The 17903-nt window shown below is 37.2% G+C and overlaps 1 protein-coding gene across 4 annotated transcripts in view; it reads left to right on the forward strand.

The window, feature by feature from the left end:
- Positions 1 to 17903, forward strand: part of FAM81B (family with sequence similarity 81 member B) — a 54739-nt gene that overhangs the window by 21725 nt on the left and 15111 nt on the right. For all 4 annotated transcript variants that reach the window (XM_049647593.1, XM_049647595.1, XM_049647596.1 and 1 more), the window contains 2 exons: positions 2155 to 2273; positions 11544 to 11673. In XM_049647593.1, coding sequence (XP_049503550.1) covers positions 2155 to 2273; positions 11544 to 11673 — 249 coding nt within the window. The remainder of the gene's footprint in view (positions 1 to 2154; positions 2274 to 11543; positions 11674 to 17903) is intronic.

Here is a 17903-nt window from a genome sequence, read left to right on the forward strand (position 1 = left end):
GCTCTGTGATTCCTCTCATTATTTTTAAGAATAGAAATTTCTTCATTTAGAATTGAAATAATCACCTTTATTATCTGTTATTTTTATGGCTTAACTATTTATATTTTTAAACTACTTTTCTAAAATGTGTCATGAGGTAAGGATCTAAACTGATTGTTTTCTGAATAAACAACCAGAGATCCCAACACCATTCGTGAAATTCCTCCCCCACTAATTTGTGAGCCTCAAGTATAGTACATTCGTTTTTTAAAAAATATTTTAATGTTTATTTATTTTTGAAAGAGAGAGACAGAGTGTGAGTGAGGGAGGGGCAGAGAGAGAGGGAGACACAGAATCCGAAGTAGGCTCCAGGCTCTGAGCTGTCAGCGCAAAGACCTATGCAGGGCTCAAACTCATAAACAGCGAGATCATGACCTGAGCCAAAGTCGGACACTCAACCAACTGAGCCACACAGGTGCCCCAGCACATTTCTTTCTTACGTTTACCGAGGTCTTCATTACATTACATTGATTTATTTACATATGCAGATCTATTTTGCTACACTTATGTATTTATTATCATCTCATATGTTTTAGTGTTTAGTAGGGCAAATTCCTTTTCTTCACTATACTTTACCAAAACAAAGAAAAGTAACATCTTTTGCTATGGTCTGAATATTGGGTCTCTCCCCGCTCCTCCAAAATTCATATGTTGAAATCTAATGTCCCATGTGATGGTATTAGGAGGTAGGGTCTCGTGATTAGGACCAGTGCCCTCCCACAAGATACCCCTGACTCCTACCACCACCTGAGGACGCAGTAGGAAGTAGACAGTCTGCAGCCCAGCAGAGGGCTCTCACCAGAAGTGGTCCAAGCAGGCACCCTGACCTTGGACTTCCAGCCTCCAGAACTGTGAGAAACATATGTCTGTTGTTTATTAGCTACCCAGTCTGTGGTATTTTGTTAGAGCAACGTGAATGGACTGAGACACTTAGAGTCAGGCAAAAACAAATGAAAACAAAAAAACTCCAGCTAGCATTCTTGACACTTCTAAGTTTTCAATTAAAGGTTTTGTTTTTTGTTTTTGCTCTTGGGTTGTTTCAATCTGCCAGTTTACAAATGAGAAAGATCCTGTATATGGTATTTAAAATTTCTATGATTCATTTGCTACAAAAATCCTTCTTTCCTCAAAAAATTGATAAACATAAATTTAGACATAGTTCAGTCCTTGATCAAATATAGTAACTAAACTTTAATGCTTCCCCAAATCCTGAACTTGTCGTATACTCTCACTTATTTTACAAATAAATATGTTTTTTTTTTTTAAATATATGTCTTCACTTTACTTTGGATTTTTCTTGAGTGTCAACTAAGATAGAAATTTTTGCTATGGACAAGCAGAATTTTTTTTTTTTAGTTTTAAATTAATGTTTACATGTTAAGTGTGAAAAATTTTTAAGCCGCTGCTCTTGAGACCACCGACCTGGTAGTATAAGATAGTCAGCTCTATTTCAGAATACCAAGACCTACCTAAGACATGACTAAGAATACCCAAGGACAAAATCTGAATATACTTCAAGCCATAAATCTCTCATGTTCTCTAAAAATCTAGAATAAACCTTCTTCACTCCTTTTGAGTGGAACAGTTTGATTCACATTTACTCATGTTAGTTGTATTAGCTTCACTGTGGTTCTGATTCAATCTGCAAAGGGCCTTGCCTGATGCCGTAGTAAAGATCCCTTTCGAAACTCTGCCACCAATTCTGAGATAGGTTTTCGTGAAAAGCTTTTGTATCAATGATGGCCAAATGGCAACTCGTGGCCATAACAGCGCAATAAGTATGTTTTATTTGGCCCGTAGTGCGTTTATGTAAGATTTTGACTAAGATGTCAATATTTAAAAATTGAAAGATTTAACATAAAATCTAGATTTCTGGCTTGTGTTGAAACACTGTTGAGCCATCATTCCTACCTGGCAATAATCAACTGGAATCAGGCCATCACTACCTCCCTCAGATAAAGTAGGGACTGCCTCTCTCTGACATAGGACTCTCTCACTCATTTATACTGTCAGCCTAATTAGGAAAGTTCTTTTGATTTTGAACCTCTGCTTTAAATTATACTTTCTTATCATGTGGGGTAGGAAATTAATGGGAATTTTCACTTAAAATTACAGATTTTAGAACACCAAATAAGAGCGCGAGACCAGGCGGCCACAGGAACTAATTTTGCAGTACAGGAGCTAAACACCAGACACCTTCAAGGAGTTGGAGATCTTCGAGGAAGAGTAGCCAGGTGAGAAGAAGCATATCAATGAATGGCAGTCAGTTCTTGCCCATTGAATTCTCATTCCCAACTAAGTTCCATATAGTAAAAAAGTAGATACTGTCTTTACGCTAAACTGATGAGGTGGTGGTTGAGAAAGTCTATGATACACCTTGAAAGCTTCATGCTACCTTGAGAATCAAGGGTTCTCTAAAAGGCCCCTTTTACAGAATGTCCAGTTTTGGTTCTGTCTGCTAGTGACGAGAATCATATTATATTTGCAGCCCTCAACTGTCTAAATGCCAATATCTATACAAAGACACACCCTCAAGAACACCTACAAATATTTAAAATACTTTAATTTAATTTAATAATTAATTAAAATATTTAAAATATATAAGAATTACATATAAAAGTCTAACAAAAGGAATTTACTTCCAAATCGATAAAATTTTGAAAAATATGGTTCATATGATATTTCTAAATCAAAAGAATTAATGCTATACAGTTTAACAAAAACCTGTGGGTATTGACAATGGCAGGACCACTCTAGTAGAAATATCAAAGATCACCTGTGAATGGCTGACTGTAGTCACCTTTGCAACTCAGCACCTTCTGCCAGCACATCTTTACTCTCTCCTGGAATACTCAATCTCCATCTTGTTAATCTGCTCTGTAGTGTTAATGACAAAATAACAATTAGGTGATTAACACCTAAGACGAACTCCTTTTAGAGCATCTATCCATTCAATTCAACAACAACAAAAAGGTATTAAGCTTCATGCCATATAAGCACATGCCAGGCAGTGTATGGGATTTGGGGATTCAGCAACATGGTCCATTTCCAATTCCTCATGACCCCAGATTTGTGGTCTACCTGGGAAAACAAGCTCCAAATGTAAGTGATTACACTTGATCTTAGCCAAAAGGCCGAGAAGCGATTCAAATGTAAGTGATTAGATAAACAATGTAATGAAAGTTTGAGGTGCTATGGAAATATCCAAATCAGACTGAGGCATAGGGAAGTCTTCCTGGAGGAGGTGACACTGAAATTAGTTTTGAAGGATCCATAGCAGATATCTAGACAAGGAAGGACAACAGGAAATGCACTTTACATAGGAGGGATAATAAGTGCAAACGAACTGAGGGATGAATTACTGAGACATGTTCAAAGAGCTACCTGTAAGAAGAGTGTTTTAGTTTTGGTATTTGGGGGTTTGCTTTTAGGGAGAGATGGGAGATTGGGAGATGAAGCTTACAAGTGGTCCAAATTGGATGCTGAGAGATCTTGTGGGTCAAGGTAAGAAGTCTGAACTTTATATAGAAAGTTATAAGTAAGCATGGGAAGATTGATTATAAGTAAGAGGGATGACATATATAGGAACATTCTAGTATTAGCTAAGTTGGTGGGGTACAAAAAGGAAAAATGAAAATGAAAGGAAGCCCACTGCAGCAGTCAAGGTGGGAAATGTCAAGGGCCTAAACTAACACACTAGCCATGAAAGTCCAGACCAGGTAGCAAACATTAGGAAAACAGAATCTTCAGGAATAGTACCTATGTGTACACACACACACACACGCACACACACACACACAGAGATAGATATGTAACTATGCTATGTATAAGTACATGTTTATTCATCCAAAATATACAAAATTATATATTTCCTTATATAATATCTGATACACACAAAAGAAAGTTTATAGTATTTGGGTAAGTTTGAAGCAAGGTAATAAAACAAACACGAACAGACCCACCATCCTATTTAGATGTGCCATGATTTCTCAAAGACAAATACCAAACATCTGTCTTGAATAAAACTTGGAATTTGGTTCCACTTGGTGGTGTGCTGATGACACGTGAACTATTTATTTTTTCTGCAAACCATTACAAACCCAGTATTCAATTTTTCTAAATCCTGCCTTACATGTAAGACACAATAACAGATTTCAATGAAACCAAGATATGAATGGAATAATATCTAGAACAAGATGGATCAGCTTCAATTTCTTTTTTTCTTTTTTGTTTCCTTTTTTAAAAACAAAAAAAATGTTTCTGTTTAAAGTCTACAACATGATTTGATATATACAAGCATAGTAAAATGATTACTACAGTCAAGCTAATTAACATATCTTCTCACATGGTTACCATTTTATGTGTGTGATAAGAGCAACTGAAATCTACTTTCTTAGCATATTTCCATTCTTCAGTACATTATTAACTATGGTCATCACACTGTATATTAGGTCTCTAGGCATATTCTTCCTATTTAACTGCGACTTTGTACTCTTTGACCAACATTTCCCCATCTCCCCTACCTCTGCACCCTGGGTAACCACCATTCTACTCTCTGCTTCTGAGTATTTGACTTTTTCAGGTACCATATGAGATCATGCAGGTTTTTTTTTTTTTTCTGTGTCTATCTTAATTAACTTAGCATAATGTCCTCCAATTTTATCTGTGTATTCACAAATGGCAATATCTCTTTTTTTGAGTCTGGATAATACTCGGAATGTGTGTGTGTGTGTGTGTGTGTGTGTGTGTGTGTGTCACAATTTATTTTTCCATTCGTCTGTCAACAGACGCTTAGGTTGTTTCCATATCTTGGCTATTGTGAATATTGCTACAGTGAACATGGGAGTGTGGGAGTGCAGATATTCCTTCCAAGTACTGATTTCACTTCCTTTGGATATACATCCAGAACAGGGATTGCTGAATGATGTAATAGTTCTATTTTTAGTTTTTTGAAGAACCTTCATACTGTTTTCTATAATTGCTGCACCAATTTACATTCTTACCAATAATATACAAGGGTTTTCTTTTCTCTACCTACTAGTCGACATTTGTTATGTTTTTATTATTTTGATAATAGCCACTCTAACAGGTGAAGGGTAATATCTCATTGTGCTTTTGATTTGCAGTTTCCTGATGATCAGTGACACTGAGCACCTCTTCATGTACTTGCTGGTCACTTGTATGTCATCTGTGGATAAATATCTATTCAGATGCTTTGCCCGTTTTTTAAAAATATTTATTTATTTTTGAGAAAGAGAGAGAGAGAGAAAGAGAAAGAGAGAGAGAGATTGAGATGGGAGAAGGGCAGAGAGAGACGGGGACAGATTATCCGAAGCAGGCTCTGCACCAACAGCAGAGAGCCGATGTGGGGCTCCAAGTCACGAACTGTGAGATCATCACCTGAGCCAAAGTCAGGGGCTGCTTAACCGACTAAGCCACCCAGGCACCCCCACATTTGTCCATTTTTTAATCTGTGGTCATTTACAGCTACTTCTTTTTTCTGTGGTCCTAGGGGACTTGCAAATGACCACCTAGCTCTCAGAGCTAGGTGATTTGGAAGCCAGTCTCTCAGGTGGCAGCTGTAAAAGTTGAAGTGCTCGATGTATGGTCCAAACCTTTCACTCCTCAGGAGGAAGCTAAGATTTGGGGGTCCCCTCCCAACTGTAAGGAAGGCACTGTGCCAAGAATGGGGTTTACAGCATGAATGTGTCTCAGCTTTCCTGCCCATTTCAATGTGGGTATATTCTTAGATGCCTGATAAGCAAGAGTCTTTAAATTAGTTTCTGGGTTTTTCTCAGAGGAAACTGATCTGTGTGTAGCTGTTTATTTGGTACATCCAGAGAAGGGGAAACCAAGAGCCTCCTATCCCTCCATTTTATTCTTCAATTGCTTACCTTCCCCTTGAATCTTAGGTAGTGATTTTAGGACGAGGTCTTATTTTTCCTTGAAATATCTTCTTATTATGAAAATTTCTTTATTGTATTTGCTAATCCGAGACAGAATCTGGCTAAAAGCCATGAGACTTAAATTCACCCTTCCTCTCCCGTTCTGTGTATTTTTGCCAGGCAAGGGACTAATAGACAAGCTGAGACAGATTAATTACTGTCTTTCCACATATATTGACCTTAATTCCAATGAGTATTTTGGCATAATTGAGATTAAGTTGATTATTTTAACATAATTCCTAGGAAACATTTTACTGCTGCATAAATCAAACTCAATATTTAATAATGGCAATGTGCTTTGAATTTTACACCGTATTTCCTACTCCAAAACAGGGGCAGTGTAAAAGCAAATAACTCCAATGAGACGAGGTTCTCAAAGGCGTCTGGTCTGCTTTTGATACCCTCTCCTCTATTCAGTAGATGATAATCTCAGGTGCAAATGAGGAAAAGCAAGTATGTAAAGAACATCCATAGAGATGGCCATGATTTACAGTCTGCAGCAGCAGTCAGAGGACGCAGGACTTCCAGCTACATTTGGCTATTTGGGACCCAAAGGCAGATTTTTCTTATTAAAAAAATTACAAATTGTGTTGATATGAAATTAAAAGCAAAAATCATATTCTTTGGAAGAATGACATCATGGATATTGTCAACTTTTGAAAAGTTAAGAGTAGAAACTTCTGGTTAAAGATAATTGAATAAAGATATTTTTATGCCACTCCTCTCACTTGCGACGTCTTAAAGCCAGTTAAAAATAGAAGGGAAGCAAAAATTCCATCTTTTTAAAAAAAATGTTTATTTATTTTTGACAAAGAGAGATAGAGCATGAGCGGGGGAGGGGCAAAGGGAGAGGGAGACACAGAATCCAAAGCAGGCTCCAGGCTCTGTCAACACAGAGTCCCAAGCGGGGCTGAACTCAGACTGCGAGATCATGACCTGAGCGGAAGTCGGATGCTCAACTGACTCAGCCACCCAGGCGCCCCTAAAAATTCCATCTTTAATAGAACTTGGAAGTTGCCACAACTGCTAACCACAACCACAAACAGAGTACACTTACAAATACTGTCATGTCTTCCTCGGACCTTAGATATAATGACTTGCGCCAAAACAAGAGTCGTAATCCTAAATAATTTGAATGGAGTGATATTACTCCATTACTCGGGGCTCAGGCGGGTCACAGGACACACAGGAAATGTCCCTTCAGGGAATCAGGTCAGTAACACAGAGCAGCTGAGGAGTGTAGCTGAGGATGCATTTGTGTTATTTATCATCTAGAAGCTCTGTGCTTGCAAATTCATACCCGAGAGAAATGCTGACATGCTACAGGCAGAGGAAGTAGAGCGGGCCTATAGCGTCACTACAGAAAATCTAGGATTCAGTGATTGGCTGTAAAATACACCAATCCCGTTTTTGAGGAGGAAATGGGGAGATGTGCCCTCCCACAGCCTGTAGGGCTTAAGAAAAGAACAGATTTGATACTGCAAGCCTGAGTGGAGGATGTGGTCTACTCCTCCCCCCACACACACTTGGTGATCTTCTGTAGGTAGTCAGAATCAGCCAAAGATGTAAGCATGATAGGTAGAATCTAGCCTGTGCATAAAAATCGGCACCACCAATATCGATAGTCAGACAGAGAAAAACTATGAGGCTGATAGAAAAGTATGAGGCTGAAAACCTCAATGAGAGGAATTACCCAGAAAAACACAAATCAGAGGTTCTCTTGGTTTCAAAGAAGTTAAGAACAAAGGAAAAAAATTAAAGCAGATTGCTGATTGAACAGCAATCAGCTGTAATTTTGCTCCTTCCCAAAGTCCCACTAAATCTACTGAAAAAAAAAAAAAAAAAAAAAAAGTTTCTCTTTAAAACAGACCCACCAAAACAGAGGATATCAGCATAGAAATGTTGGGACGAAGAAAACAGACATGTGGAAACTGACTTAGCAGATGTAATAAAACCAGTTTTAAACCTGTGGGATAAACTGAGAATGATCTGGTTTTACACCACACAATTCTCAAAAGGCTTAGGTGTTGGCAGCACTAGGAAACTCTGAAACTAGGTAAAGACAGGCTCTTGTCTCTAGGGAGAACTGGGAAAAGCAGGAAGAGGGAGAGCAAAGAGCCACTGTAGTTTGTTGTCGTAGACTCTGGGTCTGGAGTTCTCTTGTCCAGCAAGAGAGCAGACACAGGATTAATACGCAAGTCACAGGATTAATATTCCAAGTCCGAGAGGAGACAAGAGCTCCCAGTAAGTGTCCTTGCTCCGTTTTTATTAGGATCAGAAGGTTTATCAGCATGATGGACATGCACAAAGAGACAATGAAATTGTGAACATTAATTCACGGGCGTGATGGAAAGGGGGTTTTGAAGATATGTGGTGTTAGGGGTTTGGGTCAATACAAAACAAAATCCAGGTGCTGAGCAGATGGTTGTTTACAGCAGACATGAGGTGCCTTGTCTGTTTACCTAAACTTGCCTAGGGGGACAAGAAGGACAGAACATGCTACCTCAGAGTCAGCAAGACACCTTTCTTTTGCTAATTAGCTCCACTCCTGGCAACTTTGCCCAGGGTGGTCTCTAGCCCCTTTTACCTGTTTACCTATTTTGATCCTTCCTTCCCGTGAAAGCAGTTTTCTGCTATTGTACTAAATTGGGGGGCACTGCTGCCCTGAATACCTAATCTCTACCCATTCTTGGATACTTTCATCCTGTGGCTTTCTATTTCTTCATGCCTTGTTAACCCTTCAGCGCAAGCTCAGGGAATTCTTAAGCTTAATTCCCGCAGTTTATTATTAGCCTTTTAGTTTTTATTGACTTCTAAACTATAGGCATGTTTTACTTTGATAAAATAAAAATATTGAATAAATACGAAATAAAAGGCCTTCCCCAAAACAGAGATCATCACCTAACAGAACGAGATGGATATACTGGAATTGCTCAGGGATAAGGTGGGGAAAAAAAATTAAAATATCACAGAGATCAAATCTGTTTTGGAAGGCGCCCCCGCCCCATGGAATAAATACAACTAAAAATAATTATTTTTTAAATGCTAACATGAGAAAACCACAAAAAATGAAAAGAAAATGTTTTTTTAACATAAAAATTGTTGTAGAAAAATGATGTGTATAGCAGACAAGTAAAACTCATTCAACATAGACTCTGTAGGACTGCCTGAAGAAGAAAGAGAAAAAATTCTTTAGGAAAAAAGAATGGGTATAAGAAAAGAGAACTTCCTTGAAACGGAGATTTGAATCCATAAATCAAAACTAGAATTTAAGAAAAATTGCTATAAGAACAATTGAATCAAAATATACCAGTTGAGAGGCCCCTGGGCAGATCAGTTGGCTAATCATCCTGTCCAACTCTTGATTTTGGCTCAGGTAATGATCTCACTGTTCATGAGATCAAGCTGGTGTGCTGTCAGCGTGGAACTTGCTTGGGATTCTCTCTCCCTCTCTCTCTGCCCTTCCTCCACTCGTGCTCAAGGGTGTGCTCTCTCTCTCTCTCTCTCTCTCTCTCTCAAAACAAACAGACAAACAAAAAGTCCTGGTTGAAGTTACTGAACATCAGGAATAAAGAATCCTTAGACAACCAGGTGGACCAAACAAATCAGCATGTGGTGTTAGGCTGGCAGTCTGTGTTTTTGCATGGGGAGATAGGAATTAATAAATAATAGCTACTGATCTTGTAGGGGTGCTTCCTCAGTGCTAGGTGCTGGCTAAATCATTTGATTCATTACCTCCTTTCATCTTAAAATAACCCTATCAAGTGACATTTTTTTCAGGATAGCCACTTATGGTTTTGAAGGTTGAGCGTAAAGCATTCCAGGAGATACTATCTATGGCTCCTGTGTTCATGCTGCCCATGTAGCTGGCAAGTCTGGTGTTGTGTGGTAGACAAATCGTGCAGCTATGTTCAGTGGCCTTGGGGTCATTACTCCCTTTTCTCAGTTAAGGAGAACTGAAGATCATAGACCGTTAAGAAATTTTTCCCAGATCACAAAGCTAGGAAACGGCAGAAGCCAGATTCAAAGCCTGGTCAATGTGACATCAGAGACAAATTCTTAACTGTTAGCCTACAATGTACAGGCCAGCTGTCTCTGAAGGTCGAACAAGGAGGGAGTTGGGTGACAAGTGGCTGGGAGCAGTGATAGCAGCAACTGTTTCTATGTAATCTTTGGGGATCTTGATGTGGATTCACATAGTAGCCTAATTAACTGACAACAGAGCTTGTTTTGACAACAGGTTTTATGTACAAATGTGTGAAATGGCTTTTGCCGGTGACTTTGCTGCATTACAAGCCAGCTCCCATTTTTGATCAGATTAATTCCTAATTTTTCCTCCCAGCAGTCTCCCCTCCCCTACCACAGTCCCCTGGTTTCTCTTCTAAGGATTTCTCAGGTAAAATTACCACCATACTCATTTTGGGCTCAACTTTGGTACCAAAAATCTTAAGAAAAAAAAATTCATTTCTAGATCCTAAAAAAATATTGACAGCCATAAAATAAACTATATTTATAGCACTTTGCATGATAGCATGAAATGTAGTTCCTAACAAATATTATTTGAGGACAAAGAATTGTTTTATAAAATTATAAACTTAACAGTGATCTCTGATAACTTTACACAAAAAACACAGTCCTTCAGCATTCTCCATATCTTCCATGCATTTATGAGTGCATATATTTCATGCATATATGAGTGTATTGAAACTGATAACAAAGTACGTAACCTGCCGTCTCCCAAGAGAAGCCTTGAGTAGTGATATGGGGTGGGCTTCCCTGACATGCTGGAAAGATGGTTAATCTTCAACTCCAACCCCGTTTCACTAGAATTACTTCTTAAAATACCATGTGCAACTTTATGAGCCAAAACTTCATTCACATGTTACTGTGAATTGTTTTTGTCCTAATATAACACTTGACTGAGCCCACTCCAGGAGCAGGAGTTGTGACTGGGGCTAAGAGGAGGGAAATTGGTTTTTGAAGATGGGTTGGAAGATGATGGTGAGCTAAGACTCTTTGTAGCCAGAGGAGAATTGACAATCTTGGATCCAACAAAGAGACTAGAGGAAAGTGGATTGGAACCACCAGGCCCCATCATGCTCATGTCCCTACCCGCAGGGGAGACCGAGTCCTTCCCTGCAGGATGGGGGTTTGCTCACTCATTCCGAGGCCGCCAGGGGCTCCCAGGAAGTAAACTGGGACTGGCCATCCAACCCCAGGGTGGCCGGACACTTCCCAGCTCTTAACACGCACGCCCACTCCTCTCTGAAGCGACACCCCTGTTTGGAACGGCAAAATTTTTTTTTTCTCTTTTTGGTGTTGGTTAAAAGGGAACACAAGACATTTAAATAAAACTTTCCAAACATTAAAAAAAAAAATGCAATATAGAACAGGATAAAGTTTCAATTTTACCTAACCACAGGCAGTAGGGAGTACTCTCCCAATATCAAAACCTGTTGGAACTCCTATGACCGTATTAATATATCAGACTGAAAATCAAAAATTCCCCCCATTTTCTCCCAATGTCTTCATCTACCCCAATTTTCATCTTGCCACTAGATGTGACTCCAGCATTGTGAAGCTTTCTGGAGACATTCAGTTCATCAGGCATGAGCACCAGAAAATTGAGAAAACAATTCAAAATTTCATGTCTGCCCTAGAAACTGTTTCTAAGAACTTGGATATGAAGGTAACTGAAAATATTTGGAACTCTTACATTATGTGTTATTGCCAGAAGATCATTATAGCTTATCAAAATGCCTAGTCGGGTGGAAATTTTTCAAAAGAACTCTTTACTTCCAAAGTGTTTAAATATGACAGGCATGCATATATACCATGAGCACTGTCAGTTGAATTAACAAAACTTTAATGAGTACCTCCTATGTTCCAATGTAGCCACCCATTATAAGCCTGTGCTACTTGATTCCACTGTTGCTATTCTTTTACTCTCTGGGATTTCCTCAAAGACTGTAGAACCAAAGATTATAAGCAAAACATTTTTTCATGGACTATTATTAAATAGCCAACCTAAATGTGAGTTGATTATGTTATATCCCTACAATAGGTTACATCTCTCACAAAATAATGTACAAATCCATTGCCCTGGTTTTAAAGGCCATCTCTACACTGGCCCCCTGCTTATCTTTTCAGCTCACCCCATTTTTCCTGGTTCACCCCTCATACCCAGTGGTACTGAACAATCTGGAGGTAGGTCTGTACTCATTCTAAGACATTACACAGGCTCCATATTGTTTGTGCTTTTTTTCTGCCTGAAATGCCTTTCCTTTTTCACCCTCCCAATGGCTTAACTAAAAGAGCCAATGCAAAGTATTCTGTGCCTTACTTTGTCATATACCTTATATGACAATAAGCACTTCTCTGAAGTCATTTAGGCAGAACAAAGTGGAAATCCTTTGAGAATAGGGGGACATGTAAGTTTGGTGTATGATTATTTGTTCATAGGACCAAATAATCAAGAGCAGAAAGTTCAAAGGGGCACATAGATTACTCCAATCCCATTGGGCTCACCTTGCCCACACCTATGCGCCCATCTAATTAAGTCCTAATAGTTTTTTGGTTGAGTCTCTTTGTTTTCCAAAATACCTAGTCATATCAAAAATAAATCATAACCATGTTACCTCTGGTTTTCTGATGTAACACCTCAGTACTTTTTTTTTTTAAATACTTTAAAGCCATGACCAGATCTTCCAGATGATTGTTAAATAAAAGTGGTCATAGAAGGCAATTTATCTAGTTTCTTATTATACTGGAGATGTCTTTGTTGTTTTCTTTTGGATGTTGGTGTGATATATTTTTAACCATGTTAAAGTAACCTTCAATTCCTACTTACTTCCAGTAGTTTTAATTAGTGCTCAGTTTTTATTAGGACTGAACATTTCACCTTAAAAAATGCCTTGTAGACATCAAAAAATGCTTACATCATCATATCAGGGTTTTTTTAATTTGGGTTTTTATTTGTTCACTTGTTTATTTCTTTGGACTTCTAATGTGCTATGTCAATACATTTCCCAATACTGAAACATTTCTGCATTTCTGCCATACAGTCATTGTGTAATCATTCAGCATTTGACTTTGCACCTAGGTTCAAAATTTGATTTGGGGTGCCTGGATGGCTCAGTCAGTTAAGCCTCCAACTCTTGATTTCAGCTCAGGTCATATCTCATGGGTCATGAGTTCGAGTCCTGAATTGGGGTTCGTGCTGAGAGTGGGGAGCCTGCTTGGGATTCTCTGTCTCCCTGTCTCCCTCCCCTTCCCCTGCTCTCTCTCTCTCTAAATAAATAAACTTAAAAACTTTTTCAAAAAAGTGACACTGACTGAAGTTTATTCTTAGTTTTTTTTTTTTAAGGTAATACAGATGATATGTATGGTTCACAAATCAAAACTACATAAGAAAATATACACTGAGAATTTTCGTGCCCACCTCTGTCACCATTATCACATTCTTTCATTTCCTCACTGAAAACCATTTTTATTATTCTGTTGTGGATTCTTCAGTATGCCTTTATGCAGATACAAACAAATGCAAATATATTCTTATTTTCTCCTTTTTACAAATAAGGTTGCATATTACACACACACACACACACACACACACACACACACTAATATGTACCTATTTTTTTTTTTTAACTAAACAAATACATCCTGGAGATCAGTCATACTAATACATGGAAAGCTTCCTCATTCTTTTTTTACAACTGCATATTCTCCACTGTGTTCAATAGCTCACTCATTTAACCAATCTCTCACAGATGGACATTTGGACATTTTTTAGTATTTTTCTCTTTCAAACAATGCTGCAAGGTGTAACTTGCACCTATGTCATTGTGTGTATGTCCATAGGTATGTTTGTAGGATCAATTACCAGAAGTGTGATTGCTGGGTCAAAATACATGTTTGTTATTTTCAGGTATCTTGCTGTCTGTAGGGTTTTGATCATATTACATAGCCATCGGCGATATGTAAAATGTAAAAATGAGGACATTTTACATATTGCCTCACCAATGGTGTTGACTTTTGAATTTTGCCACTCTTATAGGAAAAAGAAAGCTAAAATCTCTGTGTTTCACTTAGCCTTTCCTTTCTGTTTTTTTAATTTTATTTATTTATTTATTTATTTTTGAGAGAGAGCGTGTACACAGCAGAAGAGGGAGAGAGCAGATCCTCAGTAGGATCCGAGCTGTCAGTGCAGAGGTCAACATGGGGCTCAAACTGATAAACAACCATGAGATTATGACCTTAGCTGAAATCAAGAATCGGATACTTACCCAACTGAGCCACACAGGCACCCCTTCACTTAGCCTTTCTCATTGTGAATGAGGTTCACATCTTCAAGAGCTATTTTCATTTCTTTTTCAGCGAGTTATCTGTTCATCTCTTTTATCCATTTCCTTATTGGTCTGTTTTTCTTTTTCTTCTCAATTTTTAGGAGCTCTTTATATGTTCTTTTGACTTTTGTCATGCTTATGTTCTATATTTATAGCTAAATTTATCAGCTTTTTTTTTTTGTAGCTTCTTTTAAGTCACACTTAAAAAGAAATTCCCTAGGGGTGCTGGGTGGCTAAGTTGATTTTGGCTCAAGTCATGATCTCAGTCATGAGATTGAGCCCCATGTTGGGCTGCATACTAACAGCATGGAGATGCTTGGGATTCTCTCCCCCTCTCTCTGCCTTTCTCCCACTTGCACTGTCTGTCTCCCCCTCTCAAAATAATTACTCATATTTTCTTCTAGCACTTTCATGGCTTTACTGTTTATATTTAAGTTCTTGATCCATTTGGAGTTTTTCTAATATAGAATGTGCCTTAATTATTATTTTAATCATTGAGACCTTATAGTACTTTTAGTATCTGGTACAGCAAGTACCTTTCATTGCTTTCTTTTCTCCCTTTCCCTGGTGATAATTGTTTGTTTTTGCATATGATTTTAAAATCAGTCTGTCTATTCCCAGCAAATAATAACTCATTTTTAATTTTTATTGAAATCACATTAAATCATAAATTAACTTTTGAATTTACTGAATCATAATGCTGAGTGTTTTATCCAAGAACATAGTGTGCTTCCTATTTGTCAGGTTTGCTTTTCTATCATTCAAGAATAGTTTGAAATTTTCCTCATGTTCACATCATCTTCAATATATTTTGGGATTTTGTTATCTTTTTTCTTTTTAGTTTATTGTAGTGGGGTCTCATTATATCTTCTGATGAGTTGTTAGTTGTATATAATGAAAGCTATATTAATTTCATCTTCTATTAGTGAATTCTCCTCTTGATTATAGAAATTTTCCAGTTTGTTGTTGTTTTTCCAGGCACACAATCATGATTTTTAAATAATAATTTTACTCATTTTTTTTCACTTTCATACACACAATTTCTCTCCCTGCTATAATTGCCTTAATAACTCCAGTATGGTATTAAATAGTGTGGGAATAGTGGTCATCCTGCTCTTGTTCCTGACGTTAATGGAAATTCCCCCAGGGTTTCCCTTATGGTGAGGGAAGTTAGTTTCCTCAGTGAACATGTTTGATGCACTATTGCTATTATATTGAGTTTTTGTTTGTAATCCAGAATGATTGCGAATTTGTCAAATGCCTTTCAACATTATTTGTGGAGATAATCATGTGAATTTTCTCCTCAACTATGCTGGCATAATTATTTGTATTAATATATTTCTTATTAAACGATTCTTGTTTTAAAAATTAAATTGTGCTTGATTATGATGTTTTTAAAACTGTGCTGATACTGTTTGCTGATATTTTATTTAAGAAGTTTGCATCAATATTTATAAACAAGATTAGTCTTTTTGTGCAACCTTTTTCAGATTTTAGAATCGATGTTTTGCTGACTTCATGAAAATAATTTGGAAGTTTCCCTTCTTTTTCTATGCTCTGAAACAGTTTTAAAAACATTGCAATGACCTATTCTTTAAAGATTCAGTAGTTTGCCTCCAAAGCCATTTAGGCCTAATGATTTAGTGGAAAGAAGAGTTCTTTGATATCTTTGCTCAGTTTTTTCCATGGAAAATCTTTTCAAGGGTCAGCTTTAGTAAATTACTTCTGCTTGGAAAAAAGTACCTTTTTCATCCAGATTTTGAAATTAATTTGCATAAATTGTGCAAAATACTATGAAGATTATTTTCATTCCTTCTGCTTTTATATTTTTCCCCTCACCATTTTATTTGTGCTTTTTTGACCTTTTGATTAATTAGGTGTTTGTGCTTTAATAATTATATTGATCCTCCCCATTGAGCCACTCTTTTTATGTATTTTTAAGTTCTTCTATTTTGTTCTCCATGTGTTCTCAGCAATTCAAGTTTTTGTCTTTTTTTCCCTTTTCCTGTGATGTGTTTTGCTGTTAATTTTCTAACTTTTTGAACCAAAAATATTTGTAATCTTTTGCTGACAGAATCATTTTTGACTATGAATTTTCCCTGAGAATTTATTTACTTCCCTGTATCCCCTAGGGTTGATATAGTGTTCTCATGGTTTTCTAGAAATTCTGCAGTTGTATATTGTATTTTTCCCTTTGATTGAACAGATTAAGAGGGGTTGTTGTTTTTCCTGAGTTAAGGATTTTTTTTGTTATCCTAGTATTCATTTTTAGTTTTATCTCCCTGTAATTGAAATTTTTATGTATATACCCGTTTGAGTTTTTGGAATACTTTGAGGGATTTATTTTGGCATCTGGATAGAAAAATTTTCTACACGTTCTAAAAGAATATATTCCGTATTTTTAGGGCACAAAGTTCAGTCGCTATGTAAAACATTGCTTATTGTTTAGGTCTATTGTATCCTTATGTATTTTTTTGATTTTTTCTTCTGTCTTGGATTGAGAAAAGTGAATTAAAATCTATAATTATTTGGCTTCCATTTCGTCTATCACTTCAGCTTTGTGAATGTTCTCACTACATTATTTGGATCATATTTATATCTACTCTATTTTTCCTTTTTCTTAATTTTAGTATTTATTTGTTTTCTTTACGTTTAGACCAAGAAAAATGTTGTCTACTACCTTTTCAAAGAAACAACCCTGGGGTTTACCTATCAATCCTATAATTTTTTTACTTCTCAATTTTTTTAATGTTTGTATATTAGTTTGCTATTGCTGCCATAACAAATGACCACACACTCAGTAGTTTATAGCAACATAAATATATTATCTCATAGTTGCTGCAAGTCAAAAGCCTGGTGGGCTAGAGTAAATCCCCTGCTTAGGGTCTCACAAGACAGAAATCAAGATATCAGCAGGGCTATGTTTCTTTGAGGTAGCTCTGGGAATTAGTTCTCTTCCAGACTCATTCAAGTTTTGGCCAAATTCAGTTTCTTGAAGTTATGTGACTGAGGTTCTTGCTGGAGTTGGAGACATGTTCCCCCAGATGCCAGCCTTCTTTCTCATGTTTTCCATGTGGCCTCTCTCCAGGAACAGGCCAAGTCCTTGTCATGCTTCAAATCTCTCTGACTCTGGCTGGAGAAAGTTCTCTGCTTTTAAAGGCTCATGTGATTTAATTGGACCCACTTGGATAAGACAGGATAATCTCTCTATTTCAAGGTCTGTAACCTTAATTACAGCTACAAATGCCATTGGCCATCTAACATATCATATACACAGGTTCTAGGAATTAGAGAATGGACATCTTAAAGGAGCCAGTCCACCTATCACAATTTGTCAGTTTCTTCATTCTGCTTTCCCTTGGTTAGGTTTGTTATTCTTTTTAATGGTTGGTTTACATAGCTTTATTCTCTTTAGTTGTTGGTTTACATAGCTTTATTCTGCCTTTTATGTAATTATGGAAACATTTAATGCCACAAATTTACCACTGATTATAGATGTGGCCGTGTCCTGTTGATATATAATGTCTTATTATCCTTTCCTAAGTAAATTGTAATTGCAGAGTTGAGTTAT

The sequence above is a fragment of the Panthera uncia genome, assembly GCF_023721935.1.
Source record: "Panthera uncia isolate 11264 chromosome A1 unlocalized genomic scaffold, Puncia_PCG_1.0 HiC_scaffold_17, whole genome shotgun sequence".
Lineage (NCBI taxonomy): Eukaryota > Metazoa > Chordata > Mammalia > Carnivora > Felidae > Panthera > Panthera uncia.